The 20,860-nt window shown below is 40.1% G+C and overlaps 1 protein-coding gene across 3 annotated transcripts in view; it reads left to right on the forward strand.

The window, feature by feature from the left end:
* RAB28 (RAB28, member RAS oncogene family) overlaps positions 1 to 5,035 on the forward strand; it is a 120,318-nt gene extending 115,283 nt beyond the window's left edge. Inside the window, exons 7-8 of one of the 3 annotated variants that reach the window (XM_011984130.1) lie at positions 856 to 931; positions 4,100 to 5,035. In XM_011984130.1, the coding sequence (XP_011839520.1) occupies positions 856 to 900 (45 nt within the window). In that variant the 3' untranslated portion in view covers positions 901 to 931; positions 4,100 to 5,035. Of the gene's footprint in view, positions 1 to 855; positions 932 to 2,772; positions 2,868 to 4,099 lie in introns of all 3 variants that reach the window. The other 2 variants (XM_011984129.1, XM_011984128.1) reach the window with 2 other exon arrangements.
* The last annotated feature ends 15,825 nt before the right edge of the window (positions 5,036 to 20,860 follow it).

Consider the following 20,860-nt stretch of genomic DNA (forward strand, 5'->3'; position numbering starts at 1 on the left):
CCATTAAGAGTCCTTTCTGCTTTTTAGCTTTACCTGAATATTGATCTTCCTCAGATTCTTCTTACCCATGTGTTAATTTTTTATGATTATTTTCTCCAGTATGTTTATGAAAACTGTCCTGGGATTTCTTTCTTATCCTAAAGACCACTTGTTTTCTTGAGGAGCATATTTTCTCATTTTGTGCATACTACTCTAACCCTCAGATATTGAACGTTGCTTAATGGATTTTCATATCACATACTATTTTTTCTCTTTCCTATTCACCTTTTAAATTAATTTTTTAAGTAAAATTTCAAAACCAGATGGGACTTTAGAGATCATGTAGGTTTACTTTTTAACAGGTTGTATCCTATATCCATGCTTTAAATTGTATTCTGTAATCTTGTTGCACTTTGAATGTATACCAGTCAGAATATTCTGTAATAGTTTAAAATCTGCTTTGTATGCTAGACTCTTATTATCTCAAGAAACAGAGATTGTGCATTATTTACCTAAATGTCTGCAATATCTGGGACAGTGGTTGGCTTTGAATGAATGATAGTGACAAATGTTTTAGCCTTCAGGGTGTGTTTACTCCATATCCTGGGCATGACAAACTATGGTCTTTGCAGTGGTAAATATGTTCCTTATTATCTGGAGTAAGGTGCAATTGCACAGTTGATCAAGTTTATCTTTAGTTTAATCTCTCCGAGAGTCCATCTATACTCCTTACACCTTGTGCCCCAACCCATAGGTTGCTTTCTTGCTTATGCCCTCCATTGCTACCGCTTCCATTTCCAGTATCCACTTGGCAAATGCTCTTTGAAAATATCAGGGTTAAGCTTGTGTTCACTCATATAACTCTTTTCCTCTTAGGGCCACTTCATTATTTTCATTTCATCAACTAATAGCAGAGAATAATTGAGTGTACTTTGTGGCTCTAAAAATAAAGGTTGGTATTTTGTAGGTAACATTTTCTCTAAAAACATCAATAAATGACTTTTAAATAAGCTGACTACAGTGAAACCACCTACCGTGAAGTTTATGACATGGAAATTATGTTTTTCTAATCATAGAAAGTGAAATTTGGAATCTGCAGAGCCTTGGTTATGGGTTACAGTTCGGAAACACTTTACAAAGCTTTATGTCAAAGAGTCAAAGCCCCTGAGAGTGATGCTGCCTTGTTAATTCTTCATTAATTTGATGAAAATTAATAATGAAATCCAAGTCATTTACGTTAGTCAGTTCTTGGACCAAATTGTCTAGTGCACAGGACAGTAATCTGGTTGTGTTTCTAGGATAAGACTTAAACCAACATTTTGTTGGATTAACGAGTTGCTTACTGATTATGAAAATCCCATCTCTTCATTGTAACCCATAGTTTGGCATGAAACAATTAGGTTTGGGGAGGTTAGCTAATGGTATACAATATTTCACTGATGTACCCCCCACTCATACCTCATTTGGCAGTTGGTAATGCTTGTGTTGATAGCATCAGGCGGAATGCCTAGTAAATCATGAGTCTTGTCCAAAAGTTAATGCTGCTTGTTGCTAGAGAACTTAAGCAGAAGCCACCCAAGGCTAATATGTTCGTATGCCTCAGCATCCTATTCATTTACTCTCAATTGTTTATAGAATCTTTATTTATAAATGTAATCACAGATAGAAGCTCATATTAAGATGCCTTTCTGTCTATCTTAGTAAATTAATAGATGCTATTATGAAGGATGAGTGTCCTGAAATAAGATATTTGCAATCACATGGATAGCGAGGATAGTTTTAAATCTAAAATATTTGGGTAGCATGTTATATCTGTCATGCATATTTGTCACATGTGGTCTTTTTATCCTAAGGTAATAGCAATTACGAATATAACAAGGTAAAAACAAATCATTTCTTATTTAGTAAAACTCTTAGATATTTGAAAGCAGCAGTTGTTGTACTTAAATATTGTACCTCGTGAATTTTTTTTACATGACCTACAACTGCATTTTGAATTTGTTTGTTTCTGTATGGAATTTGGAAGTATGGAGGTTACGAGGAATGGGGGAGTGAGCATCACAAGGAAGTCTAGGACAAGTAATAAATAGTATTAAATATAAAAATTGTAAATGGCATATGGCTTCCTCTGATGTCTTCATTCCTCTCCCCACATTCAAAGAAATTAATTACTCCTTCCTCTGTGTTCCCACAGCATATTATAAGTCCACTAGTTAAGTGTTTAACTTGTATGGCAATTAGTTGTATATGTGTTTCTCTTTCCATTGGGTCCTCAGCAACTTGTGAATAGATTCTGTGTAAGTCGCCCATACATTCACAGTATAGAGTGACTGGCACGTAGTATATCTTCAGTAAATCTTGTTAATGGAAATTGAATTAATCCTTTTATTGCACTTTAACATAGAAAAACCTCATAATTCTTCATAGTCTTCTGAAATTCTGGGCATTATATATGTTATATATAATTGTGTTATCAAAAATGGAACTCACAATTTGGGAAGTTTAGTGGTTATATCTATTTCAGTAATTAAATAGAATTACAAAGAATAATGTTTCTTGGGCCTTTGTTCCTTTCCTTTTCTTTTGTATATGTACATTCTGCTGTTTGTGTGTGTGTGTGTGTGTGTGTGTGTGTGTATGAGAGAGAGAGACATGTTTACATTTATATGTTAATTTTATGTTTCTGCTTTGGTGTTTCGTTCTATATTCAGTCATTGAACATACTTTCCATTTTGTCTTTTTTTTTTTTAATTCTTTATTTTTTGTCTCATTTATGTTGTATGGAATTGACAGCATATTGTCAGGGCAGAAATAGTGAAGTACCCGGAAGAAGATAATCAACATACCAGCTCTGCTCAGAGTAGAATCTGTTCAATACAGTAGTGCAGGTATTAAGGGATAAATTATTACAGTTTGGGGAGGTGGGAAGGGAAAAACAGTGAATGCTATCTTGTTCTTTATTCCTTATGAATAGGGAAGTTCAGATGATTATTGTACATTATTGGAAATTAATAACGCGTCTAAGTCTTGATTTAGAACTAAAAAATTGGTCCTCTGCCAGGAGACATGAATTAAGAAATTGGGAACAAATTAAAATAACATTGCAGTTAGTTTTAAACATATTTGTCTTTATGGTTGTGTTTATTACATGTGCAGTGAAGTGGAGAATTGAGGCAGTTATTTCATTATTCATTCCTTACCATTTTTCCTGAAATAGCTTGGTAATTGAAAGAGTATTTTTAAAATTTGCCTTGAATTGCCCTTCTTTGTCTGCTTGTGTGTGCAGACTTTGTAGAGTTGAAAACAGTAAAGGATTTGTTTTAAAGTATTACTTAGAGATGAATATTAAGCATATTGCTAAATGTATCATTTTAGATATTCCTTGAAGTGTGTGTTAGAGGGAAGGAAGGAAGAGTTAAAAGTATCTTTTGGTTTAAATTATTTTACAAACGAATATGAAGTAATTTTCTAAATTTTTCATTATACTGTATTTTGTTACAGTTATATTCATAACCAATAGTGAGCCATTTGGAAATAAGTTAGGGATTTTGGAGGAAAGTTTTAGAAATTGGAAAAGATTTAAAAATGGGTTGCTCAGAATGTTTCTGCTTTATATGTGAATCCTCTTTAACATTTAAATGTCTTCTTACAAACTCAAACTGCTGTAAACATTCAATGAAAAGGTATCGCTAAATATAATGGCTTATGGAAATATTAATCAATAATGTTATTGTTTACTTTGAAATGATGAGTTCTTTTCTATGATTTAAAATACATGTGAATGATTCATTTAAATTATTTTGCTCTAAATTATTATCAGGGTTTAATTTTTCCTTATTGATTTGTCAGTTTTTCGTTAGACTTATGATAACCTCAAGTTAAATGTCATAAAACCAGGGACAACTCCATAGCTGAGTTGCCATTCTCTTCTTGAAAACAAAAAAACAAAAAACACTTTTCATTTGTTTGTCTGGCTTATTCTTTTAATATCAACTCCTGCTTCATTTGTGGTGTCCATCATCAGAAGCTCAGCAGAGTTCAGAAAATAAAAATATACTTTAAGGAGCTCTTTCTAAATGTTCTGATGTCCTGATAATAACTCTGTTTTCTTTTATAACAGAGGGTGGTGAAGGCAGATATTGTAAACTACAACCAGGAACCTATGTCAAGAACTGTTAACCCTCCTAGAAGCTCTATGTGTGCAGTTCAGTGAGCGCATTTTTCTTTTGTGTTGATAGTTCTGGCTGCCCTTCACCTCTGGGTGGGCCTGAGGACTTCTAGGAACTTGTTTTATCAGTGACCATCTCTGTAGTTCAGTTAACACTTTCCTCCCAACTTGCTTCATCATTGCTGTTGCCTCACAGTGGCAAGCCGCTCCTTGGATTTGAAAGAATTCAACTTTGGGACCACACACTTTGAATTCAAAATGGAAAACCCATTCCCTGGACTTAGACTGCTTCGTTGCAAAAGAATGATGTTGCTTCTTTGTGTGTCCTTGCTTCTTTTTTCAGTGATGTAAATTTTTTTAACTTAATATGAAAACTATCCAAGTCTTGATCATCAGCCAGGATTTTGCCACAGCAATTTCATTCTCCTATCGGAACCTGTATGTGTCAAAGTATACTTCAGAGTGCAAACATTAAGCAAGTAATATATTTTACCTACGGATACTTATGAAGACATTCTTTAGCTATCTATTGTGACTAAAAGTATATAAATCTGTATCTAACTGAAAATGCTTGAAATAAGGCTGTAGTAGAAATATTTTTTCATTTTTTAAAAAAGGGCCTAAATTGTTTATATTGTAGTTTGTAACTCACAAAGTAGTGAGTATTTGATATTGTATTTTTATTACTGTATCATTGTCGTTATGTATTGTGTAATACTCAGGTTTGAAGGCTTTCTGAATTTTGATAAATGTTCAGCTGATGCTCCACATGGAATTTCTCCTGCAAACTGCGTAAGAGTACTCCCGCAAATGAGTTACGACATTGTGGATCAGACTGTACCTGATGTTCAGATGTTTTTCTTTCATGAATAAATTTATTTAAATTACTTCTTTTGGCAATTTTCTTTCAAACGTCTTCCTTTTTGTTACAGAAAGGCAGTGTGTATTTGGATACAAAATTAGTGATTCTGGGAAGTTTAATGTATAGTCAGTCATTTAGAATTGTTAGGTTATTTTGTTGGACCAATTAAAATCCATACTCCATAGCTTGGCATTTCAGGGACTTCACATCAGCTGCCTCCTACCTTTCTACCTTTTCTCATGCCACTCCACTGTACCATCATCACTCCTCTGCAAACACAGCTATGGACTCATTCCTATTCGCTTTGTGATGCTCTGCTTTCCTGTTTTTGCTCCACAGGTCTCTCTGCTGGGAATTCCTCCTCCTTCTCCAAATGTCTGCCTCCTGCCAGCCAACCTTTAGGCACTGTGAGAGCAGGACTCTGTTTGTCTTGGTCATAGTTGTGTGGTTTTTGTGTGTGTGTGGTTTTTTTGTGTATGTGTGCTAAGATACAATGCCTGGCATGACTGGTGCTCCATATTTGCTACATTGAAGCATGAACAAAAGCCACCCCTCCACAAAGCCAGTCCTTGTCTCCACAGCTCACAGTTCCACATCACTACCTCTCTGATAGCCACTGCCCCTTTCTGCCTTGAATCACTGCTATTTGTGCCCCTGTTTTTTATTGTTTAATAATCCATGAGCTCATTGAAGGGTAGCTCTGGTCTCTTCTCTCTCATGTCTCTTACAGTGCCTGGCAGCATGCCTTTGTCATGGATTTGCCACAAGTGTTTGTAGAAATTTGGAAACCTAATTTTAGAGGTGTAAGGGATTTTGGAAAACTTTGTTCACTTCCTTATGTGGCTAAGGAAACTGAAGTGTGGACAGAAAAAGTAACTTGCCAGAAATCATGAAATCATAGAGCTAGACTTGGTAGATCTGTCTCTAGGCCGAGAAATTAAAAAAAAAAATTAATTAAAAAAAGATTTTGAAAACTCTACTTCTTAGTGGGTCCAGCCTCTTTCTACTTTGATTTTTATATTTTTCATTTTATAATTGGGCAGACTTTTAGACCCTTCAAGTGATAAACCCTTCAAGCCACTGCAGCTTATCTTCCTGATATGTGCGGGCCAGTTGACTAGGGATGTTAATAGAATATAAAGTTGAACAAATGAGCTCTCAACCCTCAGGACTTTACAGTCTAGTGGGAGGGATGTTTGTTGTTGTTGCTGCTATTTTAAAAGCTGTGATTGATTGAAGCCTTCTATTAAACTAAACTTGCCCAAGGCTTTACATTTAGTAAAAGGTGAGGCCATGATCTGTTTGGTCATTTTGTGTTGATTTCACCTCCATCTATGTGAAAACCGAAGGATTTAAAAAAAATTTTTTTCCTCCCAATACAATTACTGCAGTACGATAAAGTATGACTTAACACATATGTATGAAGGTCTACGAGACCAAATTTTTTTAGTGGTGTGTTTATAAACTTAGAGCACTGCGTGGAACTGAGCAGGGGCCAGGGAAGAAAATGATGTTAGTAGGCGTTCTTTGGCCTGGACATTTCTAGGCATTTGTTACATGGACTGTTTTATTTTCACACCTATCTGTGAGAGGGGAATTATTGCCTCCTCTCATAGAGGAAACCTAAGCTGAGACTAAGTGATTATACGAAAGGCCTTCCTTCAATAAGGGGTAGAGCCGGGGGCTACACAAAATGTTTCTGTGACAGAATGGACTATGCTGGTACTGGTTTTAGGCTGCCTTCCATTTGTGAAGGTCACATAACTCATGCCCTTCCTGAGAGTTAAATAGGTCTTAGTTTAAGCTGTTCTTTTGAGAAGTGGCGATGGGCCTGTGTGGTCCATCTGCCTGACTACCTTGAGCAGTAGCATGTGTCCACAGGGGCTGGTGGTGGGAAGTTTGCCCTCTGATGACTCAGATGAAACAGCAGTTTCCCCTCTGTACCCTCTTGCCTGCCTTCAGTCTCATTGGCGTTATGTCTTTCCCAGCTGAGCATGACTGGTCCTTGAGAGCCTTTTTTCTCAAGGAAAGCAGATGCAGTACAGCATATGGCCAAAGCGGATTTCTGAATTCCATATTACAATTTTCCCCATACCTCGGGTTTTATTTTTGAAACAGAAATGTAGGATTCATGCTTATTTTACTTTGTTACCTCTCCTGTCTATAGTTTTTAATTTAAAAAATTACAAGTCTTTCCATCTAGTTTTAGGTACTTTGTCTCCTGAAGACACATGCTATAGAGTTTCAAACACATTGTGGTCACTTCTGCTGCTTATTGGGCTTTTGAAAAACACAAAAGTCTTCAACCAGAACTGGTCATTGATGCTGCCTTTCAAGTGCACCCTCTATTATGTGTGGCGAACCACTCTGGAGTGGTTTTTGGAGTGGCCCACAGCACTCCTGTGACTCCTCTATTATTCCAGGAGGAGGTAAGCCAGGGCCCTTTAAAGTTGATCACTGAAACAATGTGATGGCGCAGAAGAGTTTGTGTGTCGTTTAAAAATAGAAGAGTTTTCTGGCCATAACCTGTGCTAGTGGTTGCTGTAATCTTGGATATCCTGAACAACAGTTGCAAGATTTAAAAGAAACTGAAATGCAGACCTGTTTAACATTATGGTAGAATCCATGGGTCACCTCCCCAGCACACATGTCGCCTCTCCAAACATTTTCCTAATTTCCTGATAGAGCCCTCCCCTCAATTTTCAACTGCTTCTAGCTCCTCATGAGTGGGTCCTCACTGAAATAAACCCATTAGGATATTAAACCCCCTCGCCCCAGTAGTCGGCTCTGAAATGAACTGATAACTCCATCATCGCTAATGAAATTGGAGGAGACATTTGCTAAGGTTTCTGAAAAAGGAAAGAATAAAGAAATATTTACCCCCGTAAGTTTTCAGAAGACTCTTTGCCAGCTGGACTGGAATGAGAAAGGGTGTGGCTCTGAGTGACACTGGCAGCCATCTTGAGGCCACAAGGGAGAGCTGGACCAAGGATGGTGCTGATGCCAAGAAAGCAGAGGTGGAAAGCGGCGATGATCCAAGTCCCTGTCACCATCTTTGAGCCCTGGATCCAGCCATGCCTTGAACTGTTCAGCAGAGAGTTATTATTATTTTTTTTAATCATTTAGACCAGTGTTATTTTATTTTTTGGTTACTTCTTATATTGACACCTATTATGTACTAGGGCCTTTGCTTGGTACCCAAAATAGAGATGAATATGATCTGTGTTTTGCCCACAAATTCATAGTCTAAGCATGTGGGTAACTCATCAAAATGTAATCTGATTGTCACATACTGCAATCAAACTAATACAAGATGTAACTTAGCAGTGAGTGTGGGAAAAAAACAGGAATTTCAAATAACAGGAAACAGGGATGACAGTGTAACACAGTTGCTCTCACAAGCTAGCATAATCTTAGCCTGCATTAATTAGGTGTGTGCATATGAATCCCCTGTGGATCTTGATTCAGTAGGTGTGGGGTGGGTCTGAGGTTGTGCATTTGTAACAGGCTCCCAAGTGATGCAAATGCTACTGGCTTTTGGATTACACTCTGAATTGCAAGGGATTAGACCATGCCTGTATGGATGCCCCTCTTTAAAAAGGGGATAATAAGTCACATTCGGATTACAGTGAAGGAATTCAATGTCAGGAAATAGTTGAAGGAAGACAGTATGTTTAATATGGAAAAGAGAAGGCCTCACACAGACTCTGCTGATAGTCTTCAAATAAGTAAGAGAGTGTGCTTTAGAAAAACATTATGTTTGTACTATAGGACCTAGAGTACCCCAGAAATAAGAGGGGTAGACAGAGGCTTTGGGAAGATTTCCATTCAGCCTAATAAAGAACCTTGAAAACATTTGCTTCCCAAAGATGGAAGAGATTGCTTTATGAGATTTCATATCATGTTGCAGGGTTGCAAACTTATAAGCCTTCTGGGGCTAGGTGGTAAATAAATATAACAGAGGTTAAGAGTATAAGACCATAGGGAGTGGTGGGGATTGACAAGGTGGAGAACATGTCCCTGCCTAAAGTCATTTTGATTCAATTTTTAAAGTTATATTGACCAGCTAAAAACTGTATATGGATAGGGCCATGACTAGCCTATACAGAGCTTTTGTGCCAGTTAGAAAAAATGTGTTTCTTTCTCATTTTATTTCCTTCTTTTAGAAAATCGTCTTACTATTTCTTTTTAAAAACAAGGCATTTTACTGTCCTGGAAATGGGTGATAAATCTGCAACACTGGTGGCCCTATGGTTGGCAGGGTCCTATGATTTGTAGGACCCTATGGATGGACTGGATTCACAGCCCTATGGTAGTAGCCCTATGGATGGACTGGATTCAGCCCTCTGGAGCTCAGGTTACAACCCTTGTGACTATAAACCTGTTTCTGAATGTAAAGCTGATGAAATTAGGAGAGAAAAGTATTTGTCTAACATTTTCAGAGAGCAAAATCATAGTGTTCAGGCCAGGAAGACCCCAGGAACATGGGAGGCACAGCGTCTACCCTCAGGGAGGTTTGGGGCTGGAGGAGGAAGCAGGTGAGTTCACAGGGCATCATGGCACTCGAGGTGTCAGGAGAGAATTCATCTGTGGTATATGTATTCAGGGCAGACAGCAGGTCAGTTCTACCTAAAGAGGAGTGGGGGGACAGATTTAATAGAGGAGGTGAGGCTTGGAGAGAAAACCTTGAGTGTGACAACCTTCACATTGTGGCATCCTCTCTCCTGGGAAGTGAGACTTTCAGTAGAGGAGGGCCCTTTGGGCTGAGCTCAGAACCACACACATTCCATTTTGCCTAGCCCTTTGTAGCATCAGTTTTTCATGCTGGAGAGCTGGAAACAAGAGGAAAGGCAGACTATTTGTTTTAAAGCCCGTCTTCCAAGTCATATTGAATGTTCTTAGGCCTCCCACATGGTAGATTGAGGCTGACTCAGGGCCATAGACTGGGCAGAGATCACTGGCACAGCCTGTACTGCAGCTCTTTAGCTGCCCTCACCTAAACCTCTTGACTTGGTCCCTTAATCCTTAATTAATCTGGAATCCACAGGTTGCACAGGGATATGATTCCTAGATACTGTGACTCTCGAGTCCCTTCTCCTTTCCCACTACTGCTGCCTGTGTCCCCAGATGCCTGGACTTCTCCAACAGCCTTTCTCTTTAGAGACGTCCACAATCTGCTGAATACACAGCTGTGTTTAGGTCACTTTTGCATTAAAAAACCCCTCAATGGCTCCCTATTGCCTTTCCCATCAAAGGAAGACAAATTCCTCAGCCTGAAATTCAGAATCCTCTTAACAGCTTCCCTACCCTTCTTTCTAAAACATCTATTCATCTTCAACTCTGGTGAGCACTTTGTTCTAGCAAGTGGTTCCTCAGTCTGCATCTTTGCAGAGATTTTCTCTAGGGGAAGAAAGACCTTGGATAGGGCAAGGTAGAAAACCTGCTTTTTTTCCTAGCTCCAAAACCAACTTCATATGTGACTAGTCAAACCACTTACCCTCTCTGGGCTCAGTTTCCTCATCTGAAGAAAACAGGACTTTGGACAAGAGCAGGGATCTGGGACCTATTTGTTGAATGCAGTTATATGCACCCTTTCTCATCACTATGGCTTATTTATTATGGGTGCACTACAGGTGCACTGAGCTGTTTGTAAGCATTTTCTCATTTCACATAGGTGGTAGTCAGCCTTCAAGATGGTTCCAGTGATCCTTGCCTCCTGGTATTCACCTTTGTGAATCCCCTCTCACATTAAATCAGAGTTAACCTGCCATCCGTAGAATACTTACAGAGGTGGTGTGTGATTTTCGAGGTGAGGTCATAAAAGGCATTGTCAACTTCCTCCTTGGCCCCTTGAATTGCCCCTTCTGGGGGAAGCCAGACACCGTGCTGTGAGGACACTCAAGCAGCAATGTGGAGATGGCTATGGAGAGAAGACCTCCCACCAACAGCCACCCCCAACTTGCCAGTCCTTTGTTAACAGCCAGCTTGGAAGCAGATCTTCCAGCCCCAGTTAGGCCTTCATGTGACTGCAGCCTCACCAAAGAGCCAGAGCTAGAAACATCTAGCTGAACTGCCCCCAAATTTCTGATCCAAAGAAACTGTGAGATAATAAATGATCATTGTTGTTGTAAGCCCCTAAGTCTTTGAGTAATTTGCTTCACAGCAATAGATCACTAATACTATTTGTATTATCTCTGACAGATGAGGAAAATGAGATTCAGAGCAGTTTAATAGCCCATCTGAGGTTGTGAACTGGTGAGTGACAGGACAGGGGTGCAAATCCAGGTCTGCCTGACTTCTCACCCATCACGTTATACGCCTCATGCCTCAGTGTCCCTCTGCCACGTTCAGAGTAGGTGCTTATTACATAGTTCCAAGTGAACAAACAAACTGTTTTTATGACTGAGTATATAAATCAATTGCACAAGTATATATTTAGAAAAGGAGCCCATAAAAATTAAGAATGAAAATTTTCAATCTCATTAAATCAGGTTGGATTTTCCTATTGCTTAGGAGTAATTTCTTCAAAAATTTTAGTATCCTAAAATGAAAACTTTATGCTCAAGAATAAAATAAAGAACAAAAGAATTTTAGTCTCCAATGAAAGTAATCCTATTATTTGTTCTGATTATATAAATATTGTAAAATAATACACAGAAAAATAAATTAGAATCACCCCCTCTCCTGCTGAACATTATTGACGTTCTGGTTAAAAGCCATCTTCCAGGTTTCTCTCTAGATATAAATACACATATCTGGAAGCTATACTTACACATGAGTTGCATTATATTAAATAACTAATTTGAAATTTGCTTTTTTCACTGAGTGATACAAGCATTTTTCTACATCCCTAAGTATACATATCCATCATTATTATTGACAATGGTTTTCAAGTATATAGTTTTATGATAATTTAGTTCATCATTCTCCTCTATGTGGACGTTTCCCTTTTCCCCAAGTTTTTACTATTATTAGAAACTGTTTTGTTGAACACCCTATGTATATCTTTCTATATTTTCTTTTATATAATTACCCTCAGGATAAATTCCTAGAAGTAGAATGGCTGGTTCAAAGAGTATTTTGAAAGTATTGTATATCTTCATAAATTTTGCCAAACTGTCCTTCAGAAATATTGTCCTAACTTATATTGCTAATTGCACATGAAAGTGTCCACTTCCCTGTGACCTTGGCAACAGTAGAAACAGTAAATTCCGCATGTTAAGTTTAGTGGGTGTGCTGAACTGTCTGGTCTCCTACACGGCACTGATGAGAACTGACTTTCGTCAATAATCGTGAGCAGAGGCAGATATGATCTCTGCACGGTAGTGAAGATCCATGCCTAGAGGGACGTCTTCCTGGTGCCTCTATTTTGGTCTGAACATATTTTAGTAATGTCAGATTGTTTCTTTTACACCCAGTAAATATCCTTAGAAACCTTTCATTCAAAATCGTTTATTCTAACTTGAGTTGTATAAAGTCACAGCACACCAGTGGCTTATTAAAACAAAGGTAACCAACGGTCCATATAAGGAGCCTTTGTTTTCCTGATGTTTTTCTCCCTTCCTCTGAAGCCTGCTGGTCAGAAGTTACCCCTCTTACACCCCCTCACTTGTATATCATACCTCCTTCTCTGGTAGTACCGCTATGCCATCCTGCAGCCATGAGGCTACTTGTCCCATTTTCTTTTAGACCTTGAACTCTCTAAGGCCAAGAATCTGGCACCTGGCACCAAAGATGTCCCCAGTAAAAGTTTATTGAATAAATACAATCTATATTGTAGGTTGTCATGAGTAACTAAACAGCCCATGGAGTGAGCTGGCAAGAGCTCTGTCATGGAGACAGTAAGCTGAAGGATTAAACTTGTCTCAGCCACTCATTTGAGTGACCTTGGGCAGATTCCTCCACCTCTGTCAGGCTCTGTTTCTTTCTGCAGTGAGTTTGTTGAGTGATATCAATGGTTCCCAAACCTGGTTGATCATCAGAATCACCTGGAATCCTCACCAGATACAGGGCTCTGGGTTCTTTTAAGAACCACTGGACAAACTCATCTTTATATCTACCTTCCCATTATTTGACCAAGAACATATTGCCAGCAGTGAGCTTCAGTTTGCAAATCTATAAAATGGGGATGATAACATCATGGTGGCTGCCCTAAGAACTTCATGGGGCTGAGGAGAAGTTCTAATTATGAGGGGAAGGAACTCAAAACACAACAGTTCTAAAAAAGTATGTGAACTGCTGGTCATTTCTGTCTGCTTTTTTCAATGGGACTTGGAGTATAATTTTGACTAACCAACCCTAATTGAGAACTTGTGGCTCCCCTTTGATTATGAATAGGAAATCCTTTGCTGAGGCCCTGTCTTTTGCTTCTCTCACTAGCAATCCAAATTCCCTTGACATATTTCCTCCCTTGTGGAAATCTGATCTAACCTGGGTGTGGAAGATTATCTCTCTCCAGCTTCCCAGAGACGCTTGGCTCTTGAGCCAACTCAACCATTTCTTCTCACTCCACTCTACCCCTTCTTCTGTCCCTTACTCTGATCCTCTGACTTTTTCTCAAATTTGTCTTCCAATTGGCAGGTGGCCCACTGGCAGACTGGCTAGCTTCCCTGTGTTGGGTCAGGGTGTAGGGATGATGCTGTAGTAAGCTGCCAGAATGCGGAGCAAACCAAGATGTGGATGCTGTCTCATTACTCCTTTCACAACCAAGTACAGAAGGACCTCATCCTGTTTGGTTTTGCTTCTGTCTTTGGAGGCCCACCCCTGAAGGCAGTTGAAGATGAGGAACAGAAAAGGGAAGATAGAGGGAAGGGCTGAAAGATTTATCAAGTAGCTGCTACGCACCAGGTTCCATGCTGGACCCTTTGTATATATTTTAAGAACAGCCAACCTTGATAGCACTCCTGGTTTGCCAGGCAACTTACACAGAGTGTCTGATTTAATCCCCATCCCAGGCCTGAAGTGAGAGTTGTCACTCTCATCTTACAGATCAGGAAGCTGAGACTTGGAGGAGTGAAATGTCATGTCCAAGGTCACACGGTCAGCAAGAGCCAGAACCAGATTTTGAACCCTGACCTTACTGATTTGAGTCTGTCCTGCCTGACAGAAATGGCATTTTTTCAGGCTCCATATTTAGCATTCGAATTTCCAGAGAAAGACCTGAACCTAGAATGAGATTTCTTTTCAGTTTTTGGAGCCAAAATTATTTTAATTTTATGGCTAGGAAAATGTAAACTTACATTTTCAGCAGACCAGAGATGATAAAGTATGCATTTGTCAAATAAAATTCTTTGCTGTGATAAAGTAAATCATTCCTTGGCATGTAAAAAATTAGGCCTCACTTGAACTGTTTTCACTTCGGCCTTTGCTAATATTTCTGTTATCTCCATTAAGGATTACAATGATGAATGCCTTTTATTCGCATAGTTAAGCACTTCGGTGAATGTGTGAACACACAGAGCTTCATAAGTCATAGGGAAATGAAACAACATGGTCACCACAAGAAATATCTTGAGAATCTGACAGATTGGGGTTGGCATCCTGTCTCTGCCACTCATGCGCTATACGACCTTGGCCAAATTCCTTAGCTTTTCTGGTTCTCAGTTTCCTAATGTGTAAAATGTGAATAATAATACATATCTCCCTGGGTAATTTTAAGGATGGAATGAGATGACTTACTTATAGCGCTTTGCATTGTACAATACCTGGCATGAAGTGAATGCATAATAAATGTCACAGTTATTATTGGAATAATTCTCAAGGCAACAGGTTAATGGCAGTACCCAGGGCTCACTGAACTTAAAGTTTTTTGGCCATCAAGACTGAGTCTCGGTCATCTTGTTCTGTGGGCCCCAGCTGCTGATGTACTTATGCCGCTCTTAGAAATAGTGCAGGCAGTAAGCAGGTGAAATTCATTAGTAGCTGTATCTGTTGAGTTTATTTTGGCTGCAAATAATAATATCCAACTTAACATGTCTTAAGAATATTAATCGGCTGGGCACGGTGGCTCACGCCTATAATCCCAGCACTTTGGGAGGCTGAGGCTGGTGGATCATTTGAGGTCAGGAGTTCGAGACCAGCCTGTCCAACATGGTGAAACCCCATCTCTACTAAAAATACAAAAATGAGGGGGCATAGTGGTGCACACCTGTAATCCCAGCTACTTGGGAGGCTGAGGCAGGAGAATTGCTTGAACCTGGGAGATGGAAGTTGCAGTGAGCCAAAAAAAAAAATATATATATATGTATATGTATATGTATATTAATCACTTCTCATAAAACATATGCTCAGGGTAAGGTGATGGCAGAGTAGTTTAATTAACTTGCCCCAAGTTGCCACCAAGTTCCCATTTCTTTCTTTGCTGCCATCCTTAGCCTGTGGCTATTAGGTTGGCTCCTTCATGATCCCAAGACGGCTGCAATAACTCCAGGCCTCACACCTTTACATCACAAAATGCAAAGTCAGAAAGAGGAAAGATGGCTCATTCTATCCTCACATCTCTTTCAAAGACAGGAAATGAATTTCCCCAAAGCACCACCTCCCAGAAGACCTCTCATCAGTTTTTTGGGTCAGAATTTTATCAAATGTTTATCCCAGACCAGTGGTAAGGGAAATAGGCAGGGCCAGTGATTCTCAACTCTAGCTGGGAACAAATTGGGCATCTTTTAAAATAATTACAGATGTCTAGGTTCCGCCCTTAGAGGTTCATTTAATTGGGTTTATGGGGGGTCTTGTACACACGTGTGTGTGTGTGTGTGTGTGTGTGAACATGTGTACACTTCAGGGAGCTCTGATGTGCCTCTAAGATTGAGAACCATTGGTTTAGACCATCCAAGTTTCACCTTCTGGGAGAGAGAGCATTTAAGCCTTCACTGAAGCACATGGCCACAGGACATCTGAACCAGATTGCAGTTCTAGAAAGAGAACCATGACTACTGGGTGAACATCCAAAAGAATCTGAAAGAAGCAATGGGATAGGAATGGATAACCCGTCCCACTGAGACCCTGCAGTCCTGGAGTGAATGATACCCCCTAAAGGTGTGAAATGCTTTCCAGTCAACCAGCACTAGAATCAGTGAAGCTGCTCATTGTTGAAAATGCAGATCCCTGGGCTAAACTACAAATCCACAGTCTCTAAATCTCTGGGAGTGTGCACTTTCCACAAGATCCCTAGTTGATTCTTATGCTCACTGATGATTAAAAATAGTTGCCTAGTGGATTTCACTGCCAGCCCAATCATCACAAGGGTTCTGGAAACAACAAACATCTTCTCCTAGAAAATTTAGGATATCTGGATTAGGCCATGTGATACTGTGAAAAGAACACGTGTTCAAATCTGACTGATCATCTGACTGATCTGAGTCTGAATTCCTGTTCTGCTACCTGTACTGGTATCTGCATCATTTTGGTAAATTTCATCTCTTTGAGCCTCCATTTTCTTATCCACAAAATCAAGAGAGTAATACCTACTTTTTAGAGTAATGTTGAGATTAAATGAGATCAAGGAAATGAGAGCAGCTGACACAGATAAGGGCACAATGGATGTCAGTTAGAATTTGGGTCTTCTAACTTTCAGGCCCACACTGCCTCCCAAAATAGTTTACTGAGGTTCTTCCAAAAGTAATAGAAAGGGAACGCTATGCTCTAGGTTGCAAAGAGCCAAAGCACTGAAGTTGAGACACTTCCCCAAAGTGAAATTGCTTGGTGTTTCAGCCTTAAGGAAAAAGTCTTCCTGGGAAAGCAAAGCTAACAAACTAAAGCTTCCTGGAGGGCTGATTGTTTTAGTCCAGATCAGAAAACATAATGGGCCTGCCCTGGAGTCTCTGGCTTGTCTGACATGATTGTGACCTGAATACATGATGAAAGCAACAACAGTAATGTTCCTCTGGGTTGTTAGGCAGGAACCTTGGCATGGATTGTTCAGAAAGGGTCATAGGCAAGGTTGGGTGGAAGGTTTTCTATCACTATTTAGGAAAGAGTGAAGTGTGAGGTCTGGCTGTATTCAAGGCTATGCCAGACTCCAAAGAGCCCATGCTTAACTGCTTAATGGAAGCTCTGGGCTTGGCCAGCCTCCTCCCTGTCAACCCGGTGGCCTCTCTATCTGCCTACTGTACAGGGAAAGAGTCAAGTGTAAACTAACACTTCATGTAAATGGGCTGTCAGGTCACTGAACCAATATGTTACAGTTAATCTGTTAAAAACAGCAAGGTCCCCCGTTTGTAAACATCCCCTTGATAAGCTCTTCATAGCATATACAACCTAGGAAAATGAATGGCATCCCACCAGCTGCCCTGGAGTCAATATTCCTCTGTGCTCGTCCGGATGACCTCTCAATTCAGCTCAGTCCAGACTGTCCCAGCCCAATTCATGTGGACCCACCTGAGCTGAGCTCTGTACTACTCCTGGAGTGGGGGTCAGGGGTTCCCAAGGAAGAGCCCGAGAGAACCTCCAGCTTTAAATGACTTAGATAATGGGGGATATGGTAACTTTGGAATACTGCCTGGTGTAAAGGCTGAAGTTGTGGACTGAAAAGTTACGCACCCCTGGCCTTGGATCCTAGTTCCCAAGCTCAATGCTGCATGGCTTTGCCAAGTTAATGAGTCACATCTCATATACTTTTAACTCCTGTGGATTTAACTCCATGCACATAGTAAAAGAGAGTGAGGAGAGAGACTGCTATAAATAGTGTGGATGATTTTGACTTCCAGTCTATTCAGTGAACAATATAACCTGGAATGAGAGGTGGGAGATGTGGAACTCAGTTGTCTGAGTCAATTTTGGTCCTTGCTTGTCACTCATGCCATGAATATCTTGTGTTGGGTGTGATTCAAGTATTTTGGGCATACATAGTTGGCTGTAGGACTCCTTTTGCCTGGCTTGCTAACTTCAGAATCCAAGCCCTGTGTAAGATTGGTTTTCATGCTATCTACCCAATGTAGTGGTGGCACTTGTCAGGCCATACTATGTCATTTTCCCTTTTCAAGTGGGAGACCCTTTGAGGGAAGAATCTGGTTCTTCAATTTTTTGGTTCTCTTGCTTCCCTTCTCTCCCAGAACCTAGCACAGAGCCCTGTACTTAATAAATAGTAAAATTAGCACTTGGTGCCTACAGTGGTCCTCTCTGCCCCTACCTCATCCTTAAATGGAAGCAAAAGCAGGAGTACTCCAGTGTGACTTACCGTCGCTAGCCAAGGTAGTCAGCTCAGAGCTGAATCCATCTCTAGGGTTACAGAACTTAAGAATAACACAGTGGCTTAGAAATGAATGATGGAGGTAGAGCTTTTGATGGCATTCAAATCCCTGGTTCCATTGTGTCCTGGAGTTCAAACATATATCTATGCTTAAGTTCTGTGAGACCCAGCATCCATGTGAAAAGCTCATAGGCTTACCTAAGCTAGTTCAGGGCAGGTTTCCATCACTGCAACTAAAATTGTCCTAAGCAACACAATAATTTAGATTATTAAATGGTCCTGTGTCACTTGGATCAAGAGTTCAAGATAGACTCATTAGCAGGGATTCTCACAAGCAGTCCTGCCTTAAGAATAAACCCTGTATTCTTAAGTGGCCACAGAGCTGAAAGAATTAGTTGATATTCATAGGCCCAGGCCATCACTTGTTTGAACCAAACCTTATGCAAGTATACTCTAGAAATGAAAATTCCTCAGGGCAACCATTGCGATGCACTGGTTACCTGTCCTCAAACATAACTAAAGGATGAAGTGTAGAGACTGTTAGCTTTGCTTTCCCAGGAAGACTTTTTCCTTAAGGCTGAGACACCAAGCAATTGCACTTTGGGGAAATGGCTCAACTTCAGTGTTTTGGTTCATTACAACCTAGGGCATGGCACTCCCATTCTATTGCTTTTGGAAAAACTTCAACAAACTATTTTGGGAGACAGTGTGGGCCTGAAAGTTAGAAGACCCAAATTCTAGTTTGCTATATGATTATGAACAATTTGCGTCGTCTCTCAGGCCCTCCATTTACTGGTTTGTAAAATGAGGGCATTTGATTAGGAATGAAACCTAAGTTTTGTCTGGCCATCTGCCTCCACACTTGCCAGCCAACTCCACTTCTACCTTCCCACCCAAATTACCATGTAATGTTCAGTGCACAGACTCACAAACTAAGGAATGAAAGAAATATTCTTTTATTTTTCTACAATAAATTTAATTTTTGTCTGAAGCCCTTCTTGTACCTGTGTGGTCTGTCTCATTTATTTTCCCAGGGTCACGAACAAGTTCTGGAAGCTTTATAAAGAGGCAGGTCCATTTGGTCTTCACAGGTATCCATCTTCACCAGCATCCACAGAGACACCCCCATTATACTGTTTCATCCTCAGTCACTGGTCTGAACAGGTTGCCTTGGAGATGTCTCATTGGCCTGAGTAAGGTTCCTTCAAGCCAGCAGTTCTGTCCTCTACCCCTGGGCCACTCTTGGACACATGTGTATCATTCTGATGCTACCAAGGCAGTCGGACTTGAAAGCATCAGTGAGTTGTCTCGCTCTGATTGCTGAGACATCTCCACAACCATGTCTATATTCAGACCTTGCTGCTACCCTGGTTCTGATCCAGGTGAAGAGGAATAAATCTCCCTTTCTTTCAGATCCAGCAAAGTGTCTTTGGGACTCATTCCAAGAATCAAACCCGGAGCCTTTTTCAGAGACACTGCACTTCTCTGCACTCCTCACTTTCCTTCTGACTCACTACAGTTTCTTAAATTGGAGTATCTTTATCATGCAGGTGTGCACCTCTGTGTAGTTCCTTTTGCCCATTTTGCTTTCTCCTCAGTCTATTATCTGTGCTGCATCTTACCAATTTCTCTCACAACCTGGGATCTTAACACTGAAAACCTACAAAGACACTTTTTTGGCCTTTTTTTCATATGATTTCCCTAAAATAATGGACACTGACTGATGCTACTTTTGACGGAATATGAAGAAGGAAGGCACACATGTAAATAAGAGTATGAGAATAAAAGCCCAGTTCATTTTTCTAAATATTATCCCACAACACAACACAGTGAAGTGTGAGCTGTGCTCCAATGGAAGCACTCTCTCTTTTTGCATCAGTTGGCATCTCAGTTGCAAACAACAGAATCCACTGTGTTTTAAACAGAGAAGGCATTAATTGGTTGCCTTCAGAGTCTTTGGGAGGGCCAGAGAGCCGTGCTCAGGGATAATGCAAGCAGGGACACTCACGTCACACCCCTCCATGGTTCACAGCTGCAATCTCATGGTAGTGGGGCCCAGATACCACAATTGGCACCACACATGAATGTGGGGCACTATTTCTAAGATCTCTGCCCTTCTGCTGAACTGCCTCTGCCACATGCTGCTATTCTCACCCTGAAGTTGATTCTGCATGGTACCTCCTTACTCACATCGTTCCGTCCGGATAGAAGGAATATGTCTGATGGACAGAGCTGAGGTCATGTGCTGACCTCCTAACTGCAAGGAAGCCTGGGAAAAGAAGCTTTCTGGCTTAGAACTTGAAGAGGTGGGACTCATAATGTAGGAAATTACCATAAAGTAGGAAAGATATTCAAAAGATGATGAGTGCCATTGATAACAAGTGTCACAATGCTCTTCTTTGCAGCCAAACTCAAATATTTGACCTGCTCTAGCGAGATTTCCCTGCATAAGTTTCTATCATATGCTTCCTCTCTCCAATTTGTCATAGCTTTTATAGTCTGACACTATAGGGTTTTATTCTCACTGCTGGCTGTTAAGGTCTCTAACACTTCCACAAGCTGTCATAGTCAGTTTAGTTTAGTCAGTGTTAGTCAGTGTTCTGACTCTAAAATAGAAGACAACTTGAGAACAACCTTGTAATGCCTGCTAACTCTGGAGACT

Source organism: Mandrillus leucophaeus, unplaced genomic scaffold, assembly GCF_000951045.1.
Source record: "Mandrillus leucophaeus isolate KB7577 unplaced genomic scaffold, Mleu.le_1.0 Scaffold261, whole genome shotgun sequence".
Lineage (NCBI taxonomy): Eukaryota > Metazoa > Chordata > Mammalia > Primates > Cercopithecidae > Mandrillus > Mandrillus leucophaeus.